The sequence below is a fragment of the Panthera leo genome, chromosome B2 (genome assembly GCF_018350215.1).
Source record: "Panthera leo isolate Ple1 chromosome B2, P.leo_Ple1_pat1.1, whole genome shotgun sequence".
NCBI classification, from domain to species: domain Eukaryota; kingdom Metazoa; phylum Chordata; class Mammalia; order Carnivora; family Felidae; genus Panthera; species Panthera leo.
In genome coordinates, this window is record NC_056683.1 from 3,176,384 (window position 1) to 3,198,414 (window position 22,031).

General features: G+C 52.0%; 1 protein-coding gene, 1 long non-coding RNA gene and 2 other non-coding genes across 4 annotated transcripts; 1 reads left to right on the forward strand and 3 right to left on the reverse strand.

Annotated features, from left to right (window-relative positions):
• Positions 1-1,885: 1,885 nt before the first annotated feature.
• Positions 1,886-1,959, reverse strand: TRNAI-AAU. Its single transcript has one exon. It is a non-coding gene; the product is annotated as a tRNA-Ile (tRNA).
• A 313-nt stretch (positions 1,960-2,272) lies between these two features.
• On the reverse strand, positions 2,273-2,346 carry TRNAI-AAU. Its single transcript has one exon. It is a non-coding gene; the product is annotated as a tRNA-Ile (tRNA).
• A 340-nt stretch (positions 2,347-2,686) lies between these two features.
• On the forward strand, positions 2,687-4,871 carry LOC122219476. The gene is made up of 3 exons (XR_006202398.1): positions 2,687-2,772; positions 3,430-3,572; positions 4,695-4,871. It is a non-coding gene; the product is annotated as an uncharacterized LOC122219476 (long non-coding RNA).
• Positions 4,872-6,224: 1,353 nt separating this feature from the next.
• PRSS16 (serine protease 16) lies at positions 6,225-13,848 on the reverse strand. The gene is made up of 12 exons (XM_042937472.1): positions 13,776-13,848; positions 13,540-13,700; positions 12,703-12,802; positions 11,952-12,081; positions 10,705-10,828; positions 10,376-10,453; positions 10,231-10,278; positions 9,391-9,681; positions 8,651-8,792; positions 6,931-7,110; positions 6,708-6,853; positions 6,225-6,601 (listed from the first exon to the last, which is right to left on the reverse strand). Exons 1-12 carry the CDS (start codon positions 13,846-13,848, stop codon positions 6,533-6,535), a joined length of 1,542 nt encoding a protein of 513 aa, XP_042793406.1. The 3' UTR covers positions 6,225-6,532.
• Between the last annotated feature and the right edge of the window lie 8,183 nt (positions 13,849-22,031).

Below are 22,031 nucleotides of genomic sequence, written 5' to 3' on the forward strand. Positions count from 1 at the left end.
ATGGAACAAGCGACTGATACATGCAGCAACATGAATGAATCTCAAAAATATCGGGCTGAGCAAAGGAAGCCGGGAACGTGAGACTACGTACTACATGGTTTAGAAGAAATTCTGGACAAGGCAAAGCCATCATGATAGAAAGAACATCTATAGTCGCCTGGGGCTGGGATGGGGGTATAACAGAGTAGAAGGGGTATGTAAGTTTCCTATTGTGATTGTAACAAATTACCACAAATTCAGTGCTTGAAAACAACATATACTTACTTTCCTCCTGTCCTGGAGGTCAGTCCAGTATGGGTCAGCGGTACTGCATTGCTTGGTAAGCTCTAGAGGGAATTTTGTTTCCTTGCTTTGTCCAACTTCTAGATGCTGCTGGCATTCCTTGGCTAACAGCACTGCACCTCTTCACCCTCTATTTCTATGTCACATCTCCTTCTGTGACCCTGACCCCTCTTAGAAGGGCCCTTGTGATGACATTGGACCCCATCTAGATAATTCAGGAAAATCACCTCATTTTAAGATCCTTAGTGACATGTGCAAAGTCCCTTTTGCGACACAAAATAATATATTCATAGACCTCAGGGATTAAGGGGTGGACATCTTTGGGGGGACATTCTTCTAACTACCACAAAGCACAGAGGAGGTTTGGGGGATTGTAACGGTTAAATTGTAGTGTAGGGCTAACGTGTAGCTTGAGAGATAACAGCTTTGTTCTGACACTGATAATAAACTTATCAAATTCTACACTTAAAATGGGTGCATTTTATTGTACGTAAATTATCCCATAATAAAGCTTGTTTTAAAATGGAAGAATCAGAATCTTACACACACCGTTTTGAATTCTGCTTTTTTCACATAATCATACATCTCCAGCATTTACCAGACACAGAATACCGGCTAATTATTGCATTCTGAAGAGTGGAGCGATTTAAACAAATTTGTTAATAATGCACAATTTTCTTTAGGGGTCGGGCAGAAAGTGCTTTGCCTGAACATTTCCACCTGTTCTCAAGTTTCCCCAAGCTGCCTCCCTGTGTGCATTCCCTCCAACAGTGATACAAAAGGTTAGAATGTTTCAGGTTCAACTTTGCTGAATATGCCAACTTTTTTGAAACTACGCTTTCATTTTTCCAAAGGCACAGTATGGAAAGTGTTGCTTGAAAGCTCTCAAAACACTGATAAGATGCCACCTTATATAGCTAAGTGAAGAAGGCAAATTGAGCGCATATGCTGACTCTTAGGGGAAGAAGAGAGAACAAGAGTTTATGTAAATATTTGCTTGTGCAAAGAGAAGTGGAAAGAATACCTAAGGGGTCTCCTATAGAAGTTGGAAATCACTACTGGGTGCATGACAGGGGCGGGAGGAGACTTTTCACTGTACCTTTTAATATTTTCTAACTTTGGAACACATGAATATATTTTTACCCCCAAAGTAAACGTTTTAACGGTGAGCCCGCTGTCAGAATGTTTACAACGAAGCTGCCTTTCTTTCCTCCTGTGTCGATATTAATAGGAGCCTGCTTCCCATATAGCTTCAAACATCTAGTTTCATCTCTCATTCAACTAGTGAAGCCCCAAGTGTGGCCGTGCACAAAGTGCGGGTGGTCTTACAATTTCTTCCCAGTTGGAAATGATCCAAACAGGCCAGTTTACGTTGCAAGAATCAGTTTCCCAATGGAAAAAAAAAAAATCGCACAAAGGTAATTTTTTTCTTTTTCCAGGTCCCTGCTGACCTTTGTGGACAGAAATCAAACAAGGACCTACTAAAGCAGGGAAGTCGGAGAACCGTGTTCAAATTCTCTAAATTCCGCATTGGTTGAGGCCCGGGGATGAGTCCTAGACTGACGGACTCCGGTGTTTAAACGTAACAAAAGCCGCCCCCATGTGGCCAGTACGGGGTTCGAACCCGCGACCTTGGCGTTATTAGCACCACGCTCTAACCAGCTGAGCTAACCGGCCACCGGGGAAGGTCCTCTCGGTCTGCGGGACGTGTTACATAAGCCAAAACCAATTAAGTTTTTTTTTCCAACACAAACCAAGGAATTCTCTCTCATCCTGGCCCCGCCTCGCCTAAATGTACCCGCTCTACTTTGTTCAATGTCTTTTAAAAGCACTTTCTATTCTAGCTTTCGTTACTTCTTAAAATCATAATAACAACAAGACATGAAGGTCCCACAGCTCTCACGCAAGTGTTTGTTTGACTTCAGCAGTCTGGTCCACCCGGGTCGGGTCGGGGAACTGCGCGCGCAGCGACGGTAAAACGGCATCTGCATGGCCCGTACGGGGATCGAACCCGCGACCTTGGCGTTATTAGCACCACGCTCTAACCAACTGAGCTAACCGGCCACCCGGCGAAGAAGGGGCCTCTAGTGTGAAGATGTAGACAAAAATCATGGACACCGGTTCTTCAAGTTGGAGAAGGAGAGGGAGGAGAAGGCGAGGGAGGAAGGGGGAGGGGAGGGAGGAGAGGACAAAACAAAAAACCCAAATGCCAAAGACGGACAGTTTTTTAAAAAAAGTCCCGCCTTCTTCCCATTTCGCTCTCCCCCACCGCGGTGATGGGAAAAGCAGCGAAGGTTAACTCGTGGCTTGAATGGACGAACCCTCCTGTCGCGAGTCATTCTCAGATCCCGGTTCTGACCCGAGAGGATTCGGACCAAAGCCGCCCGGCGGGGCTTCCTTTCTCCCACCCACGTGTCACAGCCTTGTCTTCCTGAAATTGATTTCCAGGTCTTCAATCTGGACGCAGATCCTTCGTCGGACGTACGTAGTGTGCGTGTTTCTCTTCCGTCTTTTCCTTCCCTTTCCATTTCTTAATGATGTTTTATAATGAGTTTTTTTATGAGAAGTTTTAAATTTTGATAATGCCAATGTATCCTTTTGATAATGTCAGTTTGCTCCTTTTAATGTATTTTATGCTATGCTTTCCTCCCTAAGAAATATTTGCCTACTACAAGGTCATAAGTGATTTTTCCATTTTATAGCTTTAGCCTTACCTCCACTTGTATTAATTTTTGAGTATGGTATGAGATAGGGGTGAGGTTAATCTTTTCCCCCACGCTCTGCAGCTCAGAGAATGCTTGGGAAGAGAAAGTAGTCCGGCACCAAACCCAGACCCATTCAGATACCAAGTTGCAAAGAAGGTTGCAAAAGAGATTGAGAGAAGGTCTGTAGTTTATCCAGTTGTTCCAGGATTATTTGTTTTAAAGACTTCCTCAACTGATTGGCCTAGGCATCATTGTAGAAAATTAATTGATCGTGTGTGTGTGTCTGTGTGTGTGTGTGTGTGTCTGCTTCTGGACTCCCGTCCTGCCCCGGTGATCTGTTTATCTACATGCAATGCCCAAACCACGTCGTCTTCGTTATTGCAGCTTAGTAGGAAATCTTTTGATCAGGTGGTAGTAGTCCTTCACCTTTGGTCTTCTCTAGACTCAGCGTGAGAGGTTTGTGTGAAGTTGACAGTCTCTTCTGGTGAGGGCGCCATAGAACAGGCATTTTCACGTGCCCCCGGAGTTCGCGCCCTGGGATAAGGTCATGCTGCACCCGCGCCAGCCCACAAACCTCCAGAGAAGGTGAGAAGCCCCACTGGGTCCCGCTTCCAGGGGGAGTGTGTGTGGCACAAACCAGGGACCCTCGGAATGCAATGTTTCTACATTCCTCCGAACTGTTTATCCTCATTCGAATTCAAGCGTTTTCTAGGATATAGCGCATAACCGGTAAATGAAAGTCACAGGTGGGTGGACCACAAATTTACCAGCCCTCCTGGTCCTGAGAAGTGCTTTGCAATCTTTGACCTGGTAGACCGCTGAGCTTCTGGAGAACCAAGTTCCGGTGAAAACGGCACAGGTTGTGAAACGCAGGACTCACAGGGGTGTGTTTACCAGGAGAGCGCCGTCCCCTGGCTCAGGGGCAGCACGTTCTAGTATAGAGGGGGCCGAATTAGAAAGAAAATAAAAGAAGGTAATTTCAGGTGGTGCTTGTGGCTGGGAAGCACGTAAAACAGGTAATGTGGCAGGGAGTGGCTGGGACACAGAGGCAGTCAGGAAAGGCCTCCTGGAGGTGACATTGGAGTGGAGCCTGAATGTTAAGAAGGAGTCAGTCATTTAAAGGTCGTTGAAGGGAACCACCTCCTGGCAGAGGGAACAGCAAATGCGAGGACTTGAAGTAGGAATCAGCTTTGGGCCTGAAGTAAACGAGGAGGCCAAGTGCTTGGCCTGCAGTGTGGGGAGTAGTGGGAGTTGAGTGCAGAGAAGAGTCAAAAGCCAAAGGCCGAAGGGCCTCGTAGCCCCGGGGGAAGAATTCCAACCTTATTCTAGTTCTAATGGGAAGCGGAGGCTTTTAAGCAGAGGTGACCTCATCTACCTTTTGCAAGAATCATCGTGGTTTGCAGGTAAGAGAAGGGATAGTAGGGGCCAAGTGTGGGCCAAGGACGCCAGGAAGGGAGAGTACCTCAGAATTCTCCATCCTTCCCTAATACGGACCCACACAGACAGTACTGCTGTTCGCCCGGCAGTCTCAGAGTCTCAGCCCAGTGAACTGAGGTGGCCCAGCCCGGTGCGCGGGCCGCAGACCCGTGCCCAGAGGGAACGAGGCTCTCAGCACACGGGCAGCTCAGCCTGGTGCCGCACTCACCGCTGGGGGAGCTCTGAGAATGCTCGAGGAGGGAGCCGGGCACCAAAGCCAGGTCCATTCAGACGGCAGGTTGAGAAGACGTTTGCAGAAGAGAGTGCGAGCAGCTGCATCCGGCAAAGCCTGGGAAGCGCTGACGTTAGATCTGGTTCTTTCATCCCCCACGGGCACCGAGCACCCTCCATGTGTCAGGCCTCGGAGCTCGGGTAAACATACACGCTAGGCCTCAGCTTGGGGCCGTCCCCACAGGGAGGACCCGGAGAACGGAGCTGGGATTAGGGGGGTCAGCGGGGACAGTCAGGACTCAGGGTTCAGAGTCCAGACAGGCGAGCAGGGACTTCCTCACAGGACTGCGGGCTTGTGGCTTCTCTTACCAACCCCAAACCTTGTCCTGACTTGTCTCCCCCTGCCCTCCCCAGCCCCCCAGCGGCACTTGCCTCCCTGACTCGCTACTTCCTGTTCCCAAGGCCGTGCTCAGAGTGAACCAAGGCTCAGCAGACACCCCTGAGGGTGGGCGCACCCCCCCCCCCAGAGCCTGGGGCTCCCCTATCGTGAAGGCTGGACCAGGGCCCTAGACCCCCAGGGCGGGAAGCTGGAGGTGTGGAACTGTGGGAAACGGCGGTGAGGGAAGGGCTGGGAAGGAGATTAAGAGCCGGGGACAGAAGCACAAAGATTAAATGGCAGGGGAGAAACCAAAAAGGTCTCAGAGACAGAGAAGGCAGCGAGGAGAGACAGGGAGAGTCTGAAGAGAGGGAAACTGAGGCAGAGACGGAGGAGGAAAGGCAGAAACCGGCCGCTGGGGAGCTAGCCGGGGCAGACAAGCTAGAGAGGAGGCGAAGAGGGACACTGACTGAGAGACAGGACACCACGGACATAGACTGCAGCACAGAAATAAACAGGGGGACAGAATGACCCACAGACAGATGGAAATGAGGATATTCAGAGAAACAGGAGACCGGCTGGGAGACGGACAGAGACAGAGACCAGGAGAAAGCAAGAGCCCGAGGAAGAGGGGCCCCGGGAGGGGGACAGTGAGAAGCAGGGACAGGGCCTGAGCGGGGAGGGAGGGGCTCAGCAGGGCACCCAGCCCAGGAGCCGAGCAGAATTTGAGCTGCAGCACATCTGACATCTGACTTAAAATACCAATATTCCTTGGGGCGCCCGGCGGGCAACGTCAGTTAAGTGCCCCGACTCTTGATTTCGGCTCAAGTCATGACCTCCTGGTGGTGAGGTTGGCCCCAGGGTCCCGCTCCGAGCTGAAGAGCTGATGTGAAGCCTGCTTGGGCTTCTCTCTCCCGCTGTCTGCCCCTCCTCCGCCCCAGAGAGAAGACGGCTGAGTGAGAACCAGGAAGCGAGTTCTCCCCAGACACCTGACTTTCCGGTGCCCTGATGTCACGTTTCCCAGTGTCCAGAACCGCGTGTGATAAATATCTGTCGTTTATAAGCCACCCAATCCACAGGGTTCTGTTATCGCAGCCCGAACAGACCAAGATGGAAGCTGACTCCCTGTCCCTTTGGGACCCGAAGAACCTACCAAGGTTGCTGTGCTTTTGAAAGCAGGACAAAAAATAAGTCAGTGGGAGATCGTTCCCGAATTATGTTACACAAAGAGGCTTTACGTTAAGATACTTTACACAATAAAAGAGATAGCCACGAAACAATTAATAAAATGCTCCCTACAAAAGAAGAGAAGATACCAAGATGCACGACAAGAATACTCCTCCACTTATCCTGCCATCCACTCTCGGGAGTGAGAGGTCTGCAGCAACGAGTCTGTGTGCGGATCAGAAGCTGAAGCCCGATTCCTGGGAATTCCCTCTTTCCAAACGAGCTCCGTTCTCCCGTCCAGAGGACACGTCCGGGAAGGAGGTGGCCGCGCAGGGAGTGGCGAGGGTCCGGGCCCTCAGTCCCCACCCCTGGCCTGGCTCCGCTGTGCCAGCCCGAGCCAGGTCTGCAGCTGCTGGGAGATGCTCTGGGGAGGGGACAATTCTGGAAGTCAGACTCCGGCAGTGGAGGGCAGGGGCAGGCAAATTAACGCGCAAATGAATGCGACTAACCCAGCGCGACCGCCCTCTTACCTGGCGCCCCCGGCGGAGGCTGGGGGAGTCTGACGGCCTCTCGGGGGCCATGTCCATGCAGTGGGAGGCTCCGGGGATGAGAAGGGCCGACGCCGACGGTCCCGAGGCTTGTGTTACGCTTAGCGCGTGCCAGGGGTCTGTGTCCCCTGGAAAGAAAGGAAGGATGGCGTGCCGCGCCGGGGTTAGGTGCCCACCTGGGGCTCAGGTGCTGAGGGGCGCTCACCATTAACGAACAGCACCTGGGTGGCCCCCGGGGTCTGGCCGCCGTAGTAGGAGTTGGTCTGGGTCACGGCCTGGGCTACGGAGGAGGTGGAGAGCCCGAACACCTGCTGGCAGAGCTCTAGCTGGGAGGGCAGTGCCGGGACCCGGGAGAAGGGGCAGCTGGGGTCCTCACAGGTGACATCTGTGGGGGGAGACATCTGTAAGTGTGGGGCATACAGCCTTTAATCGTCACCATAGAGTCTCCCCTGGTGATGACCCAAGCAGCCCCATACCCTCCCTCCGGTGAGCTCACAATGCTGTCAGAGAGACCCCACCCACCCACAGTGACAGCCCAGACTGGTCATGGCTGGGAGGGAAAAAGACCTGGGGTGGGAGGAATCCCAGTTGGCATGAGAGGCTCCAAGACAGGAACCTGCCAGGGATAAAACCTTACGGAGTGAGGAAGACAGAAAAGAAAAAGCAGCCTAAACAGGGGAAAGAGCAGGCGCACAGGTCCAGAGAGACAAGGGAGCGTAGGAACTTAAAGCACAAATTGGACCACGTCTCCCTTGCTTAAGATCCATACCTCCCCAGTGCCCCCAGGCTAAATCTAACTCCCTTAGCCTCACATTCAGTCATTCCTTGCTTCACCAGGCATGGAGCACCTACTGTAAGCTCACATACATGGTGACCGGCATTGGGAACGCAAGACGGTCCCAGGCTCTGTTGTCACAGAATAATTAGTACTTAGGGAGTACTCACTGTATACCAGTGTTGTTCTTAGCATGCTACAGATATTATCTCCTTTAATCCTGGAAACAACCTTATGAGAGGCACTACTGTTATTCCCATTTTACAGCCGTGGAAACTAAGGCACAGAGAGAGAGCTTAGGTTATTTGCCCAAGATCACATAGCTATGAAATAGAGCTGGAATCTGAACGCTTTGCTTTAAACCATATCCTCATCGCCTGCGGGAGATGGGAAAGGATTTGAACTTAACTCTGGAGTAGGGGACCCAGATTAGCAAACAAAATTACAGGATGTCCAGGTAAATTTGAATTTCAGTTAACAAATACTTTTTTTGGTACGTCTCATGCAATATTTGGGACACACACTAAAAAAAAAAAGTTTTCTCAAATTCACATGTAACTGGGCATCCTGTATTGTATGTGGCAACCCTGCCCAAGGGTCACTGAGAAGCCATGGGAGGAAGGACAAGGTCATATTTAGAAAAAGCTCTCTCGGTGAGGAAATTGGATTGTAGGGGTGAAATGAAGGCCTGGAGACCAGAGAGGAGGTGGGGTCAGGGATCCAGGCAGGAGGGGGTGGGGGCCTCTACCAGGGTGGCAGAGCTGGGAATAGAAAGGGGGTTGGGGGTGAACTGGAGGGCTGTCCAGGATGAAGAGTGGGCAGGACTCAGTGGCTGACAGGCTATGGGACAAAGGGAAGGAGGCATGTAAAATGTGCTAGGGTTTCTAGGCCGGTGACTAGGGAGAGAGTGGGGCCACTCCTGGGACAGGGACACATATCACTCATGTGAGGACTGTGTGCGTGAGGGATTCTGGCACACTCTAGTACAGCTATGTACCTTCCAGCCCCACACCTATGGGTAAAACCAGGCTCAGCAGTGTGGCCAGGGTCCTATGGAAATGGAAACAAGTCCAGACCACGTGTGAGACAGCCTGTCTGGGCACAGTGCAGAATGTACGTTTCAGGGGTGAGGGGTGGGCGGGTCACTCACAGAAGCCGAACTCAGTACAAGTCTGGTACAACCACTGGCGGTCGCCCACACCGGACACTTGGGACTCTGTGACCTTCAGCTGTGCCACTGTCTCTGCTCGGGAAAAGCTTAGACACCTCTGGCCCAGGCTGTGTATGACGACCTAGGGGACAATACACACACACACACACACACACACACACACACACACACATTACTCCTGTCCCTGAGAGTCAGGGCCCAGGGCCTGAAAGCATACACAGGTCCCTACAAGTCAAAGGTCAGAGGTCAGAAGAGCTACAGAGTTCTCCTGGGAGTCGGGGGTCAGGGCGAGTGGGTGCCTGGGTCCCTGTGGGTTAGAGGTCAAGGCACTAGGTGACTGTGAGACCCTGGGCGTGTGACCATCTCTTGGAACAGCTGTTTCTAGTCGTGGATTCCGAGGCTGGAATCCCGGTCTCTAGGGACGCTATGTCCCCAGGGCTTCTTTCTTCCGTCAACGCTACCGGAGCACCTGCTGTGCGCTAGACTCCGCTGCAGGCCCGGGAGTGGACCGAACAGGAAGCGCAAAATAGGGACCGGTCGTAGTCGCTAACACCTGCAGAGCGCGCGCTTCCCCTGACCCGCTTCTCCGCACCTCCCCCGGCCCTGAGGCGTCACCCCCGCTTCACAGACTGGGAGACCAAGGTCAGAAGGGGTCACGCCCACCGCAGGACACGCGGCAGAGCAGGCGCCCCGCCGGCGGACTCTCCCAGGCCGCTCACCTGCACTGCCCGCCGGAGCCCGCGGTAGGGCGCGGAGTGGCTGCGGTTGCCCCCGCCTTGCAGGAGGAGCCCGCACAGCCGCCGCACGCTCAGCGGCGCTCCCGCCTGCGCGTCGTACTGCGCGGCGCCCCCCACCAGGGCCTGCAGCGCCCCCAGCAGCTCCGCCCGGTCCTCCGCGCGACCCAGTGGCGCGCAGGCGCCCAGCTCCGCCCGCAGCGCCGCGCGAGCCGCCCCGCCCGCGAGCAGCCGCCGCTCCACGTCCGCGAAGGCTGCGGCCGCCGCCGCCCGGCACTGCGGGGAGCGAGGGGTCGCATTGGCGAGGACTCGGGGTCCTGGGCCTCGCCTTTACCGGCCCAGGACCCCGAGTCCTTCCCCCAAGCGCCCCACTTCCTCAGAGGTCCCGCCCGAGGCCCCGCCCCCTGACCGTGCTCCTCCCGACCACCTCCCCGGGCCCCGCCCCTGGAGGAGCCTCGCCCTTCTGATAGGGTTGTCCCCTTAGGCCCCGTCCCGCGCCCAGCCTCGCTCTCCTGATAGGATCGTCACCCCGGGCCCCGCCCCACGCTGAGCCTCGCCCCATTTACGGGGTGGCCCCGCCCCGCGCTGAGTCTCGCCCTTCTGATAGGGTCGTCCCCCCTTGGTTCCGCCCCCCGCGGAGCCTCGCCCTCCTGATAGGGTCGTCCCCGCCGGGCCCCGCCCCATCCCACGTCCCCAAATCCGCCCACTTTCCCGGTCTCGCTCCTCTCTCAGACCCGGCCACCTTGCCAGCTTCCCCGGTTTTCTCTGCCCCCCGTTCCAAGTTCTCCCGTCCCCATACCCCCGCCGACTGGCCCCATGTGCTACCTCCGGGGAGCCGCCGACGGCCGCGCTCGTCAGGCTTCGGGACACCACCTGTGGAGGGAGCGCGGGAGGAGGTTTCAGGGGACTCCCTGCACCAATGACCTCGCCCCCCGCCCCGCACCCGCCGCCCGCCGCCCGCCGCCCTCACCTCGTTGTACTCGGAAAAATCCAGCACGGCCCGCACCGGAGCAGAGGAGGCGACGGAGGCGAAGATGAGGTGGGGGAACTGAGGGAGGACAGCCGTCGTCAGCCTGGGGGGCCCGGGTCCTAGGACCCCGCCCCAGCCGCCCCTGTGTCACCGCCCGCACTGCGGTCGCGGGCAAATCCCTCCCCTCTACACGTGGACCCTGGAGACGACAGCTTGCGGAAAGCCCTTTGGCGGGGGGCAGGAGTGTGTGGGGGGCGCCTGGGGGGCGGGGGTGCCCTTGCCGCCTGAGACCGGGACCCACCCCAGCCCTCCCTGAGAGTCCCGGGGACCTTGAGCCGGGCCCAGGCGGCCAGGGAGCCGGCGTAGGAGCCTCCAAAGCAGATCCAGGGGCTGGAGGAGGAGACGTTGAAGAGGCGGCCGAGTGCGAGGCGGGCGGAGGCCACGTCAGCCAGCCTAGGGGCAGCGGGGAGGTCGGTGGGCCCTCCTCGCCGGGAATCCCCGAGGATGCACCCCCCGCCTCTGCACGGGCAGGGGTCCAGAGACCCGAATGGGGCGGGGCGGGGGGGGGGTCTGGCCAGAAGCCCGGGCTCTTGTCACGGGTGTGTGTGAGCCTGATCTCAGCAAGTGCCCACCTGGGCCAGAGGACCACCCCCCCCCCCCCACCGCCGCCAAGCCTCCACCCATCCTCTTTTCTAGGTGTTTCCGTGTCTTCCCGGACTTTCCAAAGCAGGCTGCAGTTAGTGCCTTCCTAGGGCACTTAGAACCCCGTACAGCTTGTGAAAACGTGGGGAGACAGAGAAGCGTGGAGGCACAGAGACAGAGGTGGAGATAGAGATGACGGAGGCGAGAGTGAGACCGAGAAAGGCCGAGACTGACACAGCCGGAGACCAGGAGAGGTAAGTCCTGGGGCCGACGGCAAAGCAGGTGGGATGCCCTGGGGTCTGGGAAGAGCGTCTAGGGAAGGAGGTGAGGGAGACAGCCATACAAATACGGGGGGGGGGGGTGCTCCCCGCAGAGAGAAAAAGGCTCAAGGCAGCAATGTGCCTGTAAGCCTTCACAGCAGCAAGGACGCGGGCGTCGCTGGAGCCCAGTGAGTGTGCGGAAGTGGGGGCCAGAGAAGTAACGGGGACCCAGAGCCAGTAGGACCTCGTGGCCCCCGTGAAGGTTTTGACTTGACTGTGAGGCAGGTGGGAGACCCTGGGAGATGTGAGCTGGGAGAGGGTGGTCTGGTCTGTGCTCTAACAGTCACTGTAGCTTCGTGCGTACAGTACACTGACGGGCTCAAGGGCAGAAACCGAAGACCAGTGGGGAGGCTGTGTCATCCAGATGCTGCTGGTCTGGACCGGGAGGCTGCAGTGACACAGGAAGAGATGAAAATGTGGCCGGAGAGAAAGAGAGGGAGGGACAGGGACCCAGAGACAGAGAGAGAATAAGACACTGAAAGAGCGAAGGAAATGTGGACCAGAGACCCGGAGGTCGACCTTGGGCAGTGGCGGAAAGCCACACAGATGCAGAGGTGCCCGGATACAGATGGTCTCAGCGCCATGACCCCGAACACTCCCCCACCCTCACTCACGCGTGGCGGCTGGACAGGAAGCGGAGCTGGGCCACGTCCAGGCCCCCGGCAGGTATACTCAGGCCATAAAATCTGTGCTCCAGGCCTATCACGAGGGCCCCCCAGGCTGGGGCCAGGGCTGCGGGGTGCCCTGTGAAGAGTGTCCGGTTGGGGTGATGAGGGAGCGTGGGGCAACCTGAGGGCAGAGTGCGGCCTCAGGGCACCCCCACCCTCAAGGTGGGATCTGTGTGATAGTCCCTGGACGCTCCAGGCTACCCCAAAACAGGAAAGGACAAAAAAACACAAACGGTTTAGCTGATAAGAGTCTCCACCAGTTTACCAGAAAAAAGCAACCCCATCAATAGCCTGAAGCCCGGGAAGTCCCTACTGTCTTATGTTAATGCTTTGCTAGAGGGAGAAACAACCTTAGCTTGACCATAGCTGGGCCTCCAGTAAGTCTTGAGCTTGTGAAAGTCTCTTTGGAAACTTCCCTTTTGACTTTACCTCCCCCAAGTCCATGGCGTACAACCAGCCCTTCTACACGACAGTACAGCTCTCCCCGCCCACGGGTCCTGTCCCCGTGCTTCAATAAAGTCACCTTTTTGCACCAAAGACGTCTTCAACAATTCTGTCCTGGCCGTGGGTTCCGGACCCCGCGAACCTCACCATCACCCCAAAACTTCCTCAGGGGGTTACAGCCCTCCCGCCTCACCGCACCACAACACAGGGCGCCCTTCCCGGCCCCCGCCAGCTTCCCAGCCCTGCTTCTTACCTCTCGTCACTGAGCCGGGCCTGAGGCTGCCCTCGCCCCCCAGATGCAGGAACACGGGTCCATGCCGGCTGGCCCAGTGTTGGTCATTCACCCAGTACCGCTGAGAGGTGGGGTGGAGAAGAAGATGAGGATTGAGAGTTCTGACCTGTTCTTTATTCCCAGTTTGCTGCGGTCTCTCTCCCTTACGGGTCTTCCTTATATACTTAGTAGTGTGTGAACTCGGCTTGTGTAGTTATGTTCCTTTCTCTCCTGTTAGTCTCTTCAGCTAGAATGCAAGGTCTGTAGGAGCAGATAGTTCATCGACGTTTTTACCCTTGTGTCCCCAGGGTCCAGGACACTGGCCAGCGGCGGGGGCCCTGGCTGTGTATGGAAACGCTAAGCCGAGGATAAGTGACGCGTGCAGACCAATTTGGGAGCAGGGCCTAGGGGAGCCGACCTGCACACACTGTGCACACAGGAGGTGTGAAAAATGGGGCAAGTGTTCATCCATCAGATCCCTTCCAGTTCCTCTCGTGAGGTAGGTCTGCCTCCAAAGCTGGTCCACATTTCTGCTACGTATTGAGCCCTACATGTTGGTGGTGGATTTGCTGTTCAATCTGAAGGACAGGGAGAAGGGGGTCAAAGACGGCGCCTGAGGGACAAGGGAAGTGGAGGCTGAAGAAAGAAAGGGGGGCCCGGGGATCAAGGGCACACTAAGGACCAGAGGGGCTGAACGGAGGCCACAGGGGCACGGGCAGCGGGCACAGGATGAGCCCGTGGGGCCCAGAGACGCAGAGACTGAGGGTAGAGTTGGGGGAGAAAGCGTCAGCCTCGCCTCCCCCCTCCCCCTGGCCTCACCTGCAGGAAAGATCGCTGGTCGGATGTGTTGAAGGGGTCCAGTGGCTGCTCCAGCCAGCCTTGTTTTGGGGGGACCAATGCATTTGGGCCGAAACCCAGGCCCAGGCCGGAGCCCTCCTGAAACCGCTCAATGTGCTCAGCCAGGCGCCTGAGGAGGGGGGCTGTGGGACACAGACGGGGAGGGGGTCAGCCAGGCCCCCGCAGGAGCCCCTGCCTGACCCGCGGCCTCTTCCTACCCGGAGCCGAGGACCCCCAGAGGGAGAGCAGGAGCAGAGGGCCCAGCCGTGGGGGGCCAGGCCTGCCGGCCATGCTGTCCGCTCCTCTGCGCTCTGTTCCCCTGCTCACTCAGGACCTTTATCGTGTTCTGGGGCTGGACTTTGAGGTTGTGGCCTTTCAGTGGGAGCTCGGGTTTCTTTCCAGATGCCTCTCCGGGGACAGGCGTCTGTGAGAACCAGTACAGCGGGGCAGGGACGCCAGAGTCTGTACACGGGGCCTGCGGGTGTGGTGCCTGAATATCCAGTTTCCCTCTCTGTCCCGTGACTTTCCATCCAGCCGTCCCTCAGGCTCCCCCTCTCTATGCCTTAGTCTGCGTTCTGGCCTCTAGTCTCTGGGTCTCCACGCAGGGACCTCGCCCTGCCCCCTCCCTCAGCCCCTTGGTTGCCTGCTGCCCCACCTCGCCCTCTCTTTGTTCCTCGGTCCCTCACCCTCTGTCGTCTTCTCTACTTGAGTGACTCTCTGTCCAGGTCTCACCCTGTCTGCTTCCTAGACTCCCCGTCTGTCTTATCACCTTATCACTGCCCCCCCCCCCCCATCCCCTGTCTCACCTCTCTTAAAAAAGCCTCCTTTGGAGAAGAAGAAGGATTTCCTTTAGTTTTAAAGAGACACAAGCATGTCAACACCCTTTTTACCCTTTTAAGTAAAAAGGAGGTCTGGCCAGGTGGCTGGTTGGCTCAGGCAGGCAGAATGTGGCACCGACAGCCCGACGTCCGTGGGTTTGATCCCCAAACGGTCCAGGAAAGGCATCCGTTCTTGGGCTGGAAACAGCCTCTCCAACATAAAATTGAGACTAAAGTTGACTTTACTTCCTAATCCTCAGCAGAGACACCTACCTTCTTTGTCCCCCTTTCCAAGGGGGTGGTGGGGGGAAAAAAAACAGCAACTTGAGAAAAAGTAGCTTAAAGCCTTGAAACAGAAATTTCAGTAAAGAGAACCAGGGCACAAAGCCAGGGGTTGGCGCTGGAGAGACGTGTGACCATCCGAGCGCCCCTGTCCTTGTCCCTTTCCGTGTGGCCCTTCTGTGCTTCATGTACCTGATTGTGCCTGCCTCTCTGCGCTGCCTCTCAACACTGTTGAAGTTGATATTTCTTATTGTTAAAAAACCAAGTTAGACACAGTGCCTACTTTCCTTTTTAAAAAGCTGCCAGTTTGCTTCCACCAGAATTTCCTTCCATGGAAACAGGTTTTGTTTTGCTTTGTTTTGTTCTCTGGATCTCTAAGACCAACAACAGTTTTGAACATACAGCAGGCATTCGGTAAATATTCGTGGAGTGAATGTATGAAGCTTTTCCATCAGAGTGTGTCGGTACTTTGCCGAATCTGGTTAACACACGGTACAAAGGAACCGAGGCCTACCCGAGTCACTGCTTATGACAAAACCGTATGGTTGTGAAGGCCACACCGCCGCATCCGACACCCAAGAATATCAGCAATGGAAAATGAATCAAAAATGTAATCCCAGCAAAAAATGAAATTGAGGTGTTTGAGATTCGATGAAGGGGCTTTCTCAAAGGATGGTGAAACCACCACCCACTACTTGAAACACAGAGCCAAAACTCATTTGGGGAGGGAGCGGGGTTGGTAAGGCACCGGCCCCTGAGAGAGCTGAGGGGTGGATGATGTTTTGGGGGAAGGGGCTCAGGGAAGCGAGGATGTGCTCGGGCTGAGCGGGTTGACCGATCTGTGGAAGCGTGACTGTTTGGGAGAGACTGGTTGGTGGCGCTCAGGGGCCTGTTTGTTGGAGCGAACCCGTGTCTGACTGGCTGACCTTCCGAAGGCAGGGGTTGACAGTGATCCATTGCCTTGAAAACAGTTATCGCTGATAGGTTGAGTGGGTGGCTGCTGGTCTGGCTACAGAATAATCAGTCTCTGTTTTTTGGAAGTTTGTTTATTTATTTTGGGAGAATGAGAGTGTGTGCCTGCGTGAGTAGGGGAGGGGCAGAGAGGGAGGGAGAGAAAGAGAACCCCAACCAGGCTGGGCACTGTTAGCGCACAGCCTGACAGGGGGCTCGAACTCACAAACAGTGAAATCATGACCTGAGCCGCAATCGAGAGTCATGTGCTTAACTGTCTGAGCGCCCCCCCCCCCCCCGCCCCACCAGGGGCCCCGGATCAGTCTTTTTCTAAGTTTGTGATAAGTTTATGTTCTCAACATTTACTTCGACCTAATAGCAACATTTCTTCTTCCTTCCTTCCTTCCTCCCTCCCTTCCCTCCTTCCTGTCCCATCTGTTTGTTTATTTTAATATCCAAGTAATGTATAATAAAAACGATTTTTTCTCTGAGCCTCTCTATCCATCTTGGACACAGTGACGAGATGACCAGCAGAGGTGGAGTTAAGGACACCGTGAGGCATGGGGGGGCTTAGGAATGCTGTAAGTGGCAGGGATGGTCATGATCGTGGGGTGGGTGGTGATGGAGTTAGAGTGAGAAGCTAGACTACGTGGAGCACATAACCAGGTTAAAAACAAAGGCGATTTTTATTTTGACCTTTTTGCATCAAAATAACTGGAAATAATTCATTACTGTGGTGGGTTTATTGCATTAACAACCCCAGCTCTTCTCCCCTCCCTTAATTCATGGTGTTCTTCGTGTGCCCTTGTCGTGCCTTCCCCCTTTCTTTTGGCCGAGCCCTGTGACCGATGTTGGCCAACGCAGTGTTAGCAAACTTGACAAAGAAGCTTCTTGAATACGCCCTTTACTCTTTCTGCTTGCTTGTTTTGGTTCCTGTTTTTTTTTTTTTTTTTTTTTCTTTTAAGTAGTCTTTATTTTTTAGAGCAGTTTTAGGTTCACAGCAAAATTGAGTGGGAAGTTCTCATATACCCCCTACCCCACCACACACACAACCTCCTGCACTATCAATGTCCCAAATCAGAATGGCACATTTACTACAACTGCTGAACCTACAGTGACACATTATTATCATCCAAAGTCTATAGTTTGCATTTGGACTCCCTCTTGGTGGGCATTCTGTAGCTTTTGGCAAATATGTGATGTATGTCTACCATTATAGTATCGTACCGAATACTTTCACTGCCCTAAAAATCCTCTGTGCTCTGCCTGTTCCTCCCTCCATCCCTCCTAATCCTGACAACCTCTGATCTTTTTACTGTCTCTATAGTTTTGCCTTTTGCAAATATCACAGAGTTGAATCATATAGTGTGTGGCCTTTCCAGACTGGCTTCTTTCATTTAGCAATATGCATTTAAGGTCCCTATATATCTTTTCATTGCTCAATAGCTCATTTCTTTTCAGTGCTGTATAATATTCCATCGTGTGGCTATACCATGGTTTACTTATCTCCTCCTGGAGAACATCTTGTTTCCAAAGGTTGGCAATTATGCATAAAGCTGCTATCCACATCTGTGTGCAGGTTTTTGTGTAGGCGTAAATTTTCAACTGATTTGGGTAAATACCAAGGAATGTGGTTGCTGGATTGCTTGGTTGCTAAGAGGATGTTTAATTTTGCCAGAAACTGCCAAACTGTCTTCCAAAGTGGTTGCATTCCCACCAGCAACGTTGTGAGAGTTCCTGTTGCCCCACACCCTCCCCAGCATTTGGTGTCGTCCGTGTTTTGGATTTTGGCCATTCCAACAGGTGCGTGGTGGTGTCTCATTGTTGTTTTTATTTGCATTTCCATGACGACATGTAATGTTGACCATCTTTCATATGCTTATTTTTTTCTCCTATGTTATCTGCTAGGAGTTTTATAGTTTTGTGTTTTACACTTAAGTCTATGATTCTTTCTTTTTCTTTTTTGCATGTGGACATGTAATTGTTCCGGCACTATTTGTTGAAAAGGCTGTCTTTTATCCATTGTATTGTTTTTGCTCCTTTGTCAAGGATCAACAGGTTAAATTTGTGTGGGGTCTGTTTCTGTATGCTTTATTCTGTTTATTCTTATCCATTTATCTGTTCTTTTGCCAATAACACAATGTCTTGATTATTGTGATTTTATCATACTTCTTGAAGTCAGGTAGTGTCAGTCCTCCAACTTTATCCTTCTCTTTCAATATTGTGTTGACAATTCTGGGTCTTTCGCTTCTCCATATAAACTTTAGAATCGACTTGTTAATATCCCAAAACAATTTGCTGGGGGTTTGATTGGGGTTGTGTCGAATCTATAGATCAAGCTAGGAAAAACTAACATCTTGTCAGTGTTAAGTCTTTCTATCCATGAACATGGAATATCTATTTAGTTCTTTGATTTATTTCATCAAAGTTTTATAGTTTTTTTTTTCCTTGAGAGAGAGAGAGAGAGAGAGAGAGAGAGAGAATATGAACAAGTCAGGGGGTAGAGGGAGAAGGAGAGACAGAATCTCAAGCAGGTTCCATGCCCAGCACAGAGCCTGACACAGAGCCTGATGCAGAGCTTAATCCCACAACCCTGGGATCATGACCTGAACTGAAATCAAGACTCGGACGTGTAACCAACTGAGCCACCCAGGCGCTTTTGTACTTTTCTTCACGTATAGACTTTGTACACATTTTGTTAGAATTGTACCTAAGTATTTTATTTCGGGGGTGTAAATGTAAATCACATTGTATTTTTAATTTCAAATCCCAAATTTTCATTGCTAGTATGTAGGAAAATGATTGACTTTTGTATATTAACCTTGTATCCTACAACCTTGCTATAATTGCTTTTTAGTTCCAGGAGGGATTTGTTTAGTATTTTTTCCTGGTTGTTTTTGCCTTGAGAACTTGCCTGGGTTTAGCATGCTGGAGACTATGAGATGTGTGGAGATTGTCTGATTGTTTATTGTTCACCAGATATGTGAGTCAATCCAGCTGGGACCTTAAACAGTCTAGTCAGTCCTGACCTATATTAGTTAACCACAGGCTAGTGAGATAAATAGATTCTAATTATTTTAAGCTACTGAATTTGGATAGTTTGTAAAGCAGTAGATTTGTGGCAGTAGATAAGTGTTGTGTACATTAAAATAGCATTCATTTTACTCCAGCAGAACTAGCCTCCTTGGTATTCCTTAAATACACAAGGTAAATTCCATATCAGGCTCCCTGTGGGCACTCTATCCTCTGTCTGGAATCAATTTACCTAGACAGCCCCAAGGATCATTCATTTTCTTCCTTCAGATTTTTTGCCCAAATGTCACCAATAATCCATTTAGAATTTGAAAATAAAAATTCACCCCTAATGTCCTTCTCTCAATTTTTTTCCTTAGCATTTATTGTCACATTGTATTGCATTTTATATGTAACTTTGCTTTTAAAAAATTTCTGTAATCCTGCTGCTAGAAAGGGAAGAGATTTCTATTTTGTTCATAGGTGTTATCCCGGTAACGAATAGTGTATGACACAGTATATGCGTTCAATACATATCGATTGAATGAATGAGTGATTAAGTTCTTTGTTTAAAGAAAAGATGACAGGGGCGCCTGGGTGGTGCAGTTGGTTAAGCTTCCGACTTCAGCCAGGTCACGATCTCGCGGTCTGTGAGTTCGAGCCCCGCGTCGGGCTCTGGGCTGATGGCTCGGAGCCTGGAACCTGTTTCCGATTCTGTGTCTCCCTCTCTCTCTGCCCCTCCCCCGTTCATGCTCTGTCTCTCTCTGTCCCAAAAATAAATAAAAAACGTTGAAAAAAAAATTTTAAAAATAAAGAAAAGATGACATAGGCTTGAAGAGAGGGACATAGGCTTGAAGAGAGGGGGTGGAGAAAACCTCACCTTAACTTCTTCCATCACCTTTCCATCCTTTTAATATCTAGGGGCTAGATGAAGTGGCAATTACCTAAAGAGGATTTTAGGGTAAGATCACGTATACTCTAGCTGGAAGGGTCTCTTAATTTAGCAAGATCTATTGAGGGTCTAGATTAATCATCTTGATGTCATTCAAGGGCAGTAGTTCATTGACCTCTATGCTGGCAAATAGGGATTAATGTGACTCAGTAAATCAATGTAATTTTCGCTTTGAATCTATTATGTCTGTGGCATTATTTTTGCTCTTTCCAGTTCTAATTCCGCCCCCCCCCCCAAAAAAAAATCCATCTAAATACGTGACCTATCTAAATACGTGAATCATTTTGGGGCAGAGATTTTTATGGAGGATCAGGTTATAGGTCTCCTCACAGGTCACGTGCCAGCCCACGGATTGGCTGCCTTTGAGAGCTCTGACCTGGAAGTTGAGCGGCAGCATTACACGTGACAAAACATGGCCGTCCTCCAAGACCATGTAGCACTTTCGTGATTGCGGGCTGATGGTGGAGCGGTACCTATCCAATGAGACTGAAGACGTGGCCAGCTAGTGGATTGCTAGTCAATTACTCGGAGGTGGACATCTCATGGTTCCTTCAACTCTTTTAAATGTTAGCATAGTTCCAGAACCAGTCTTCATATATCTTTGTCCTGAAAAGGGAAAATAACAGAGAAGAGAAAGATGGAATCAAAATCTACTTGTGACCTGTTGCTATTATCGAACTCTGGAATATTCTTCAGTCTCCTCAGGGAAAGGAATTTTTTTGTACTCCTTTCAAAATTTTGTTGTACTCCTGTGTTTATATATATACACACACACAATGGAGTATCACTCAGCCTCAGAAAGAATGAAATCTTGCCATTTGCAATGATGGGGATGGAACTAGAGTGTATTATGCTAAGTGAAATAAGTCAGTCAGGGAAAGATGAATATCATATGATTTCACTCATACGCGGAATTTGAGAAGCATAACAGATGAACACAGGGGAAGGGAGGGACAAATAAGAAAAACAGAGAGGGAAACAAACCATAAGAGACTTTTAAATACAGAGAACAACCTGAGGGCTGCTGGAGGGGAAGTGGGTGGGGGGGTGCGCTAAGTGGGCAAGGGGCATTAAGGAGGGCACTTGCTGGGATGAGCACTGGGGGTTGTATGTAAGTGAAGGATCACTAAATTCTCCTGAAAGCAATAAAAGATACAAGTTAGCATGTCTAAAACAGAACTTCCGGAAAGAGCCTAAATGTCCATCAACTGATGAATGGATAAAGAAATAGTGGTTTATATACACAATGGAGTACTACGTGGCAATGAGAAAGAATGAAATATGGCCCTTTGTAGCAACGTGGATGGAACTGGAGAGTGTGATGCTAAGTGAAATAAGCCATACAGAGAAAGACAGATACCATATGTTTTCACTCTTATGTGGATCCTGAGAAACTTAACGGAAACCCATGGCAGAGGGGAAGGAAAAAAAAAAAAAGAGGTTAGAGAGGGAGGGAGCCAAAGCATAAGAGACTCTTAAAAACTGAGAACAAACTGAGGGTTGATGGGGGGTGGGAGGGAGGGGAGGGTGGGTGATGGGTATTGAGGAGGACACCTTTTGGGATGAGCACTGGGTGTTGTATGGAAACCAATTTGACAATAAATTTCATATATTGGAAAAAAAAAAAAACCCAGAACTTCCAAGTTTTCCCTGTCCACGCTGCTCCCTCCCGACGCCCCCATTTCAGTTAAGGGCAAGCCCGTCCTTCCAGTTCTGCAAAAAACCTTAAAGGTCATCACCGATTCTGCCTTTTCTCACTCTTCCCATCCATTTCCTCAGGGATTTCTCTCGCTCTACCTTTAAAGTACAGACCATAACGACTTTCCAGCAACTCCACAGCCACCATGCTGTCCAAGCCACAGTTAGCTCTGATGAGCCGCCTGATGACAGGGGCTCCGTAGTCTCCCATTCTCTTCTGCATGCAGAATATTCTCCACAGATCTGGCAGAGGCGTCCTTCTAAACACTTACGTCGTGTAGCGTCATTTCAATGCTTAAAACCCGGCGCCTTCCTATTTTATCCGAGTGAAGGCCGAAGTCCTTCAACAGCGGGCTAACAAGGCCGCCCTTGACCTGTCCGCTCCTTGCTGCCCCCTCTCCGCCTCCTGGAAGTCCTCTCCGCCGGGCGCCCTGCTGCAGTTGTAGGGGGCTTCTTGATCCCCCCCTTGCGTGGACGAGCCACACTCCCCTCCCAGGCCTATCCCCTCCGGTTTCTGCTCCAGGCGGATGCAGACGCCCGCCCTGCTGGACAGCCTCCCTCCTCCCCCCACCCCCCCACCCCCGCAGGCCCGCAGAATCTTCCCCCACCCCGGTGGTGAGGATTCAACAGTGTCTGGTTGAACAAGGAGAGGAAGCGAGGCTCAGCTCTGGGCTTGTTTCTAATATAATTCTTGTAATTAAAAGTTCTGGGCTGCAAAGAGAGCACAAAGATTTGAGACTGGGTGGAAATGTGAGTAAATT

Coding starts and splice junctions, on each gene's coding strand:
- PRSS16 (XM_042937472.1), bottom strand. CDS start 13,848: ATGGCCGGCAGGCCTGGCCCCCCACGGCTGGGCCCTCTGCTCCTGCTC. Junction 10,454..10,704: donor CCGCCTGGGCCCGGCTCAAG/GTCCCCGGGACT, acceptor GTCCTCCCTCAG/TTCCCCCACCTCATCTTCGC. Junction 6,854..6,930: donor CCAGGTGCTGTTCGTTAATG/GTGAGCGCCCCT, acceptor CTTTCTTTCCAG/GGGACACAGACCCCTGGCAC.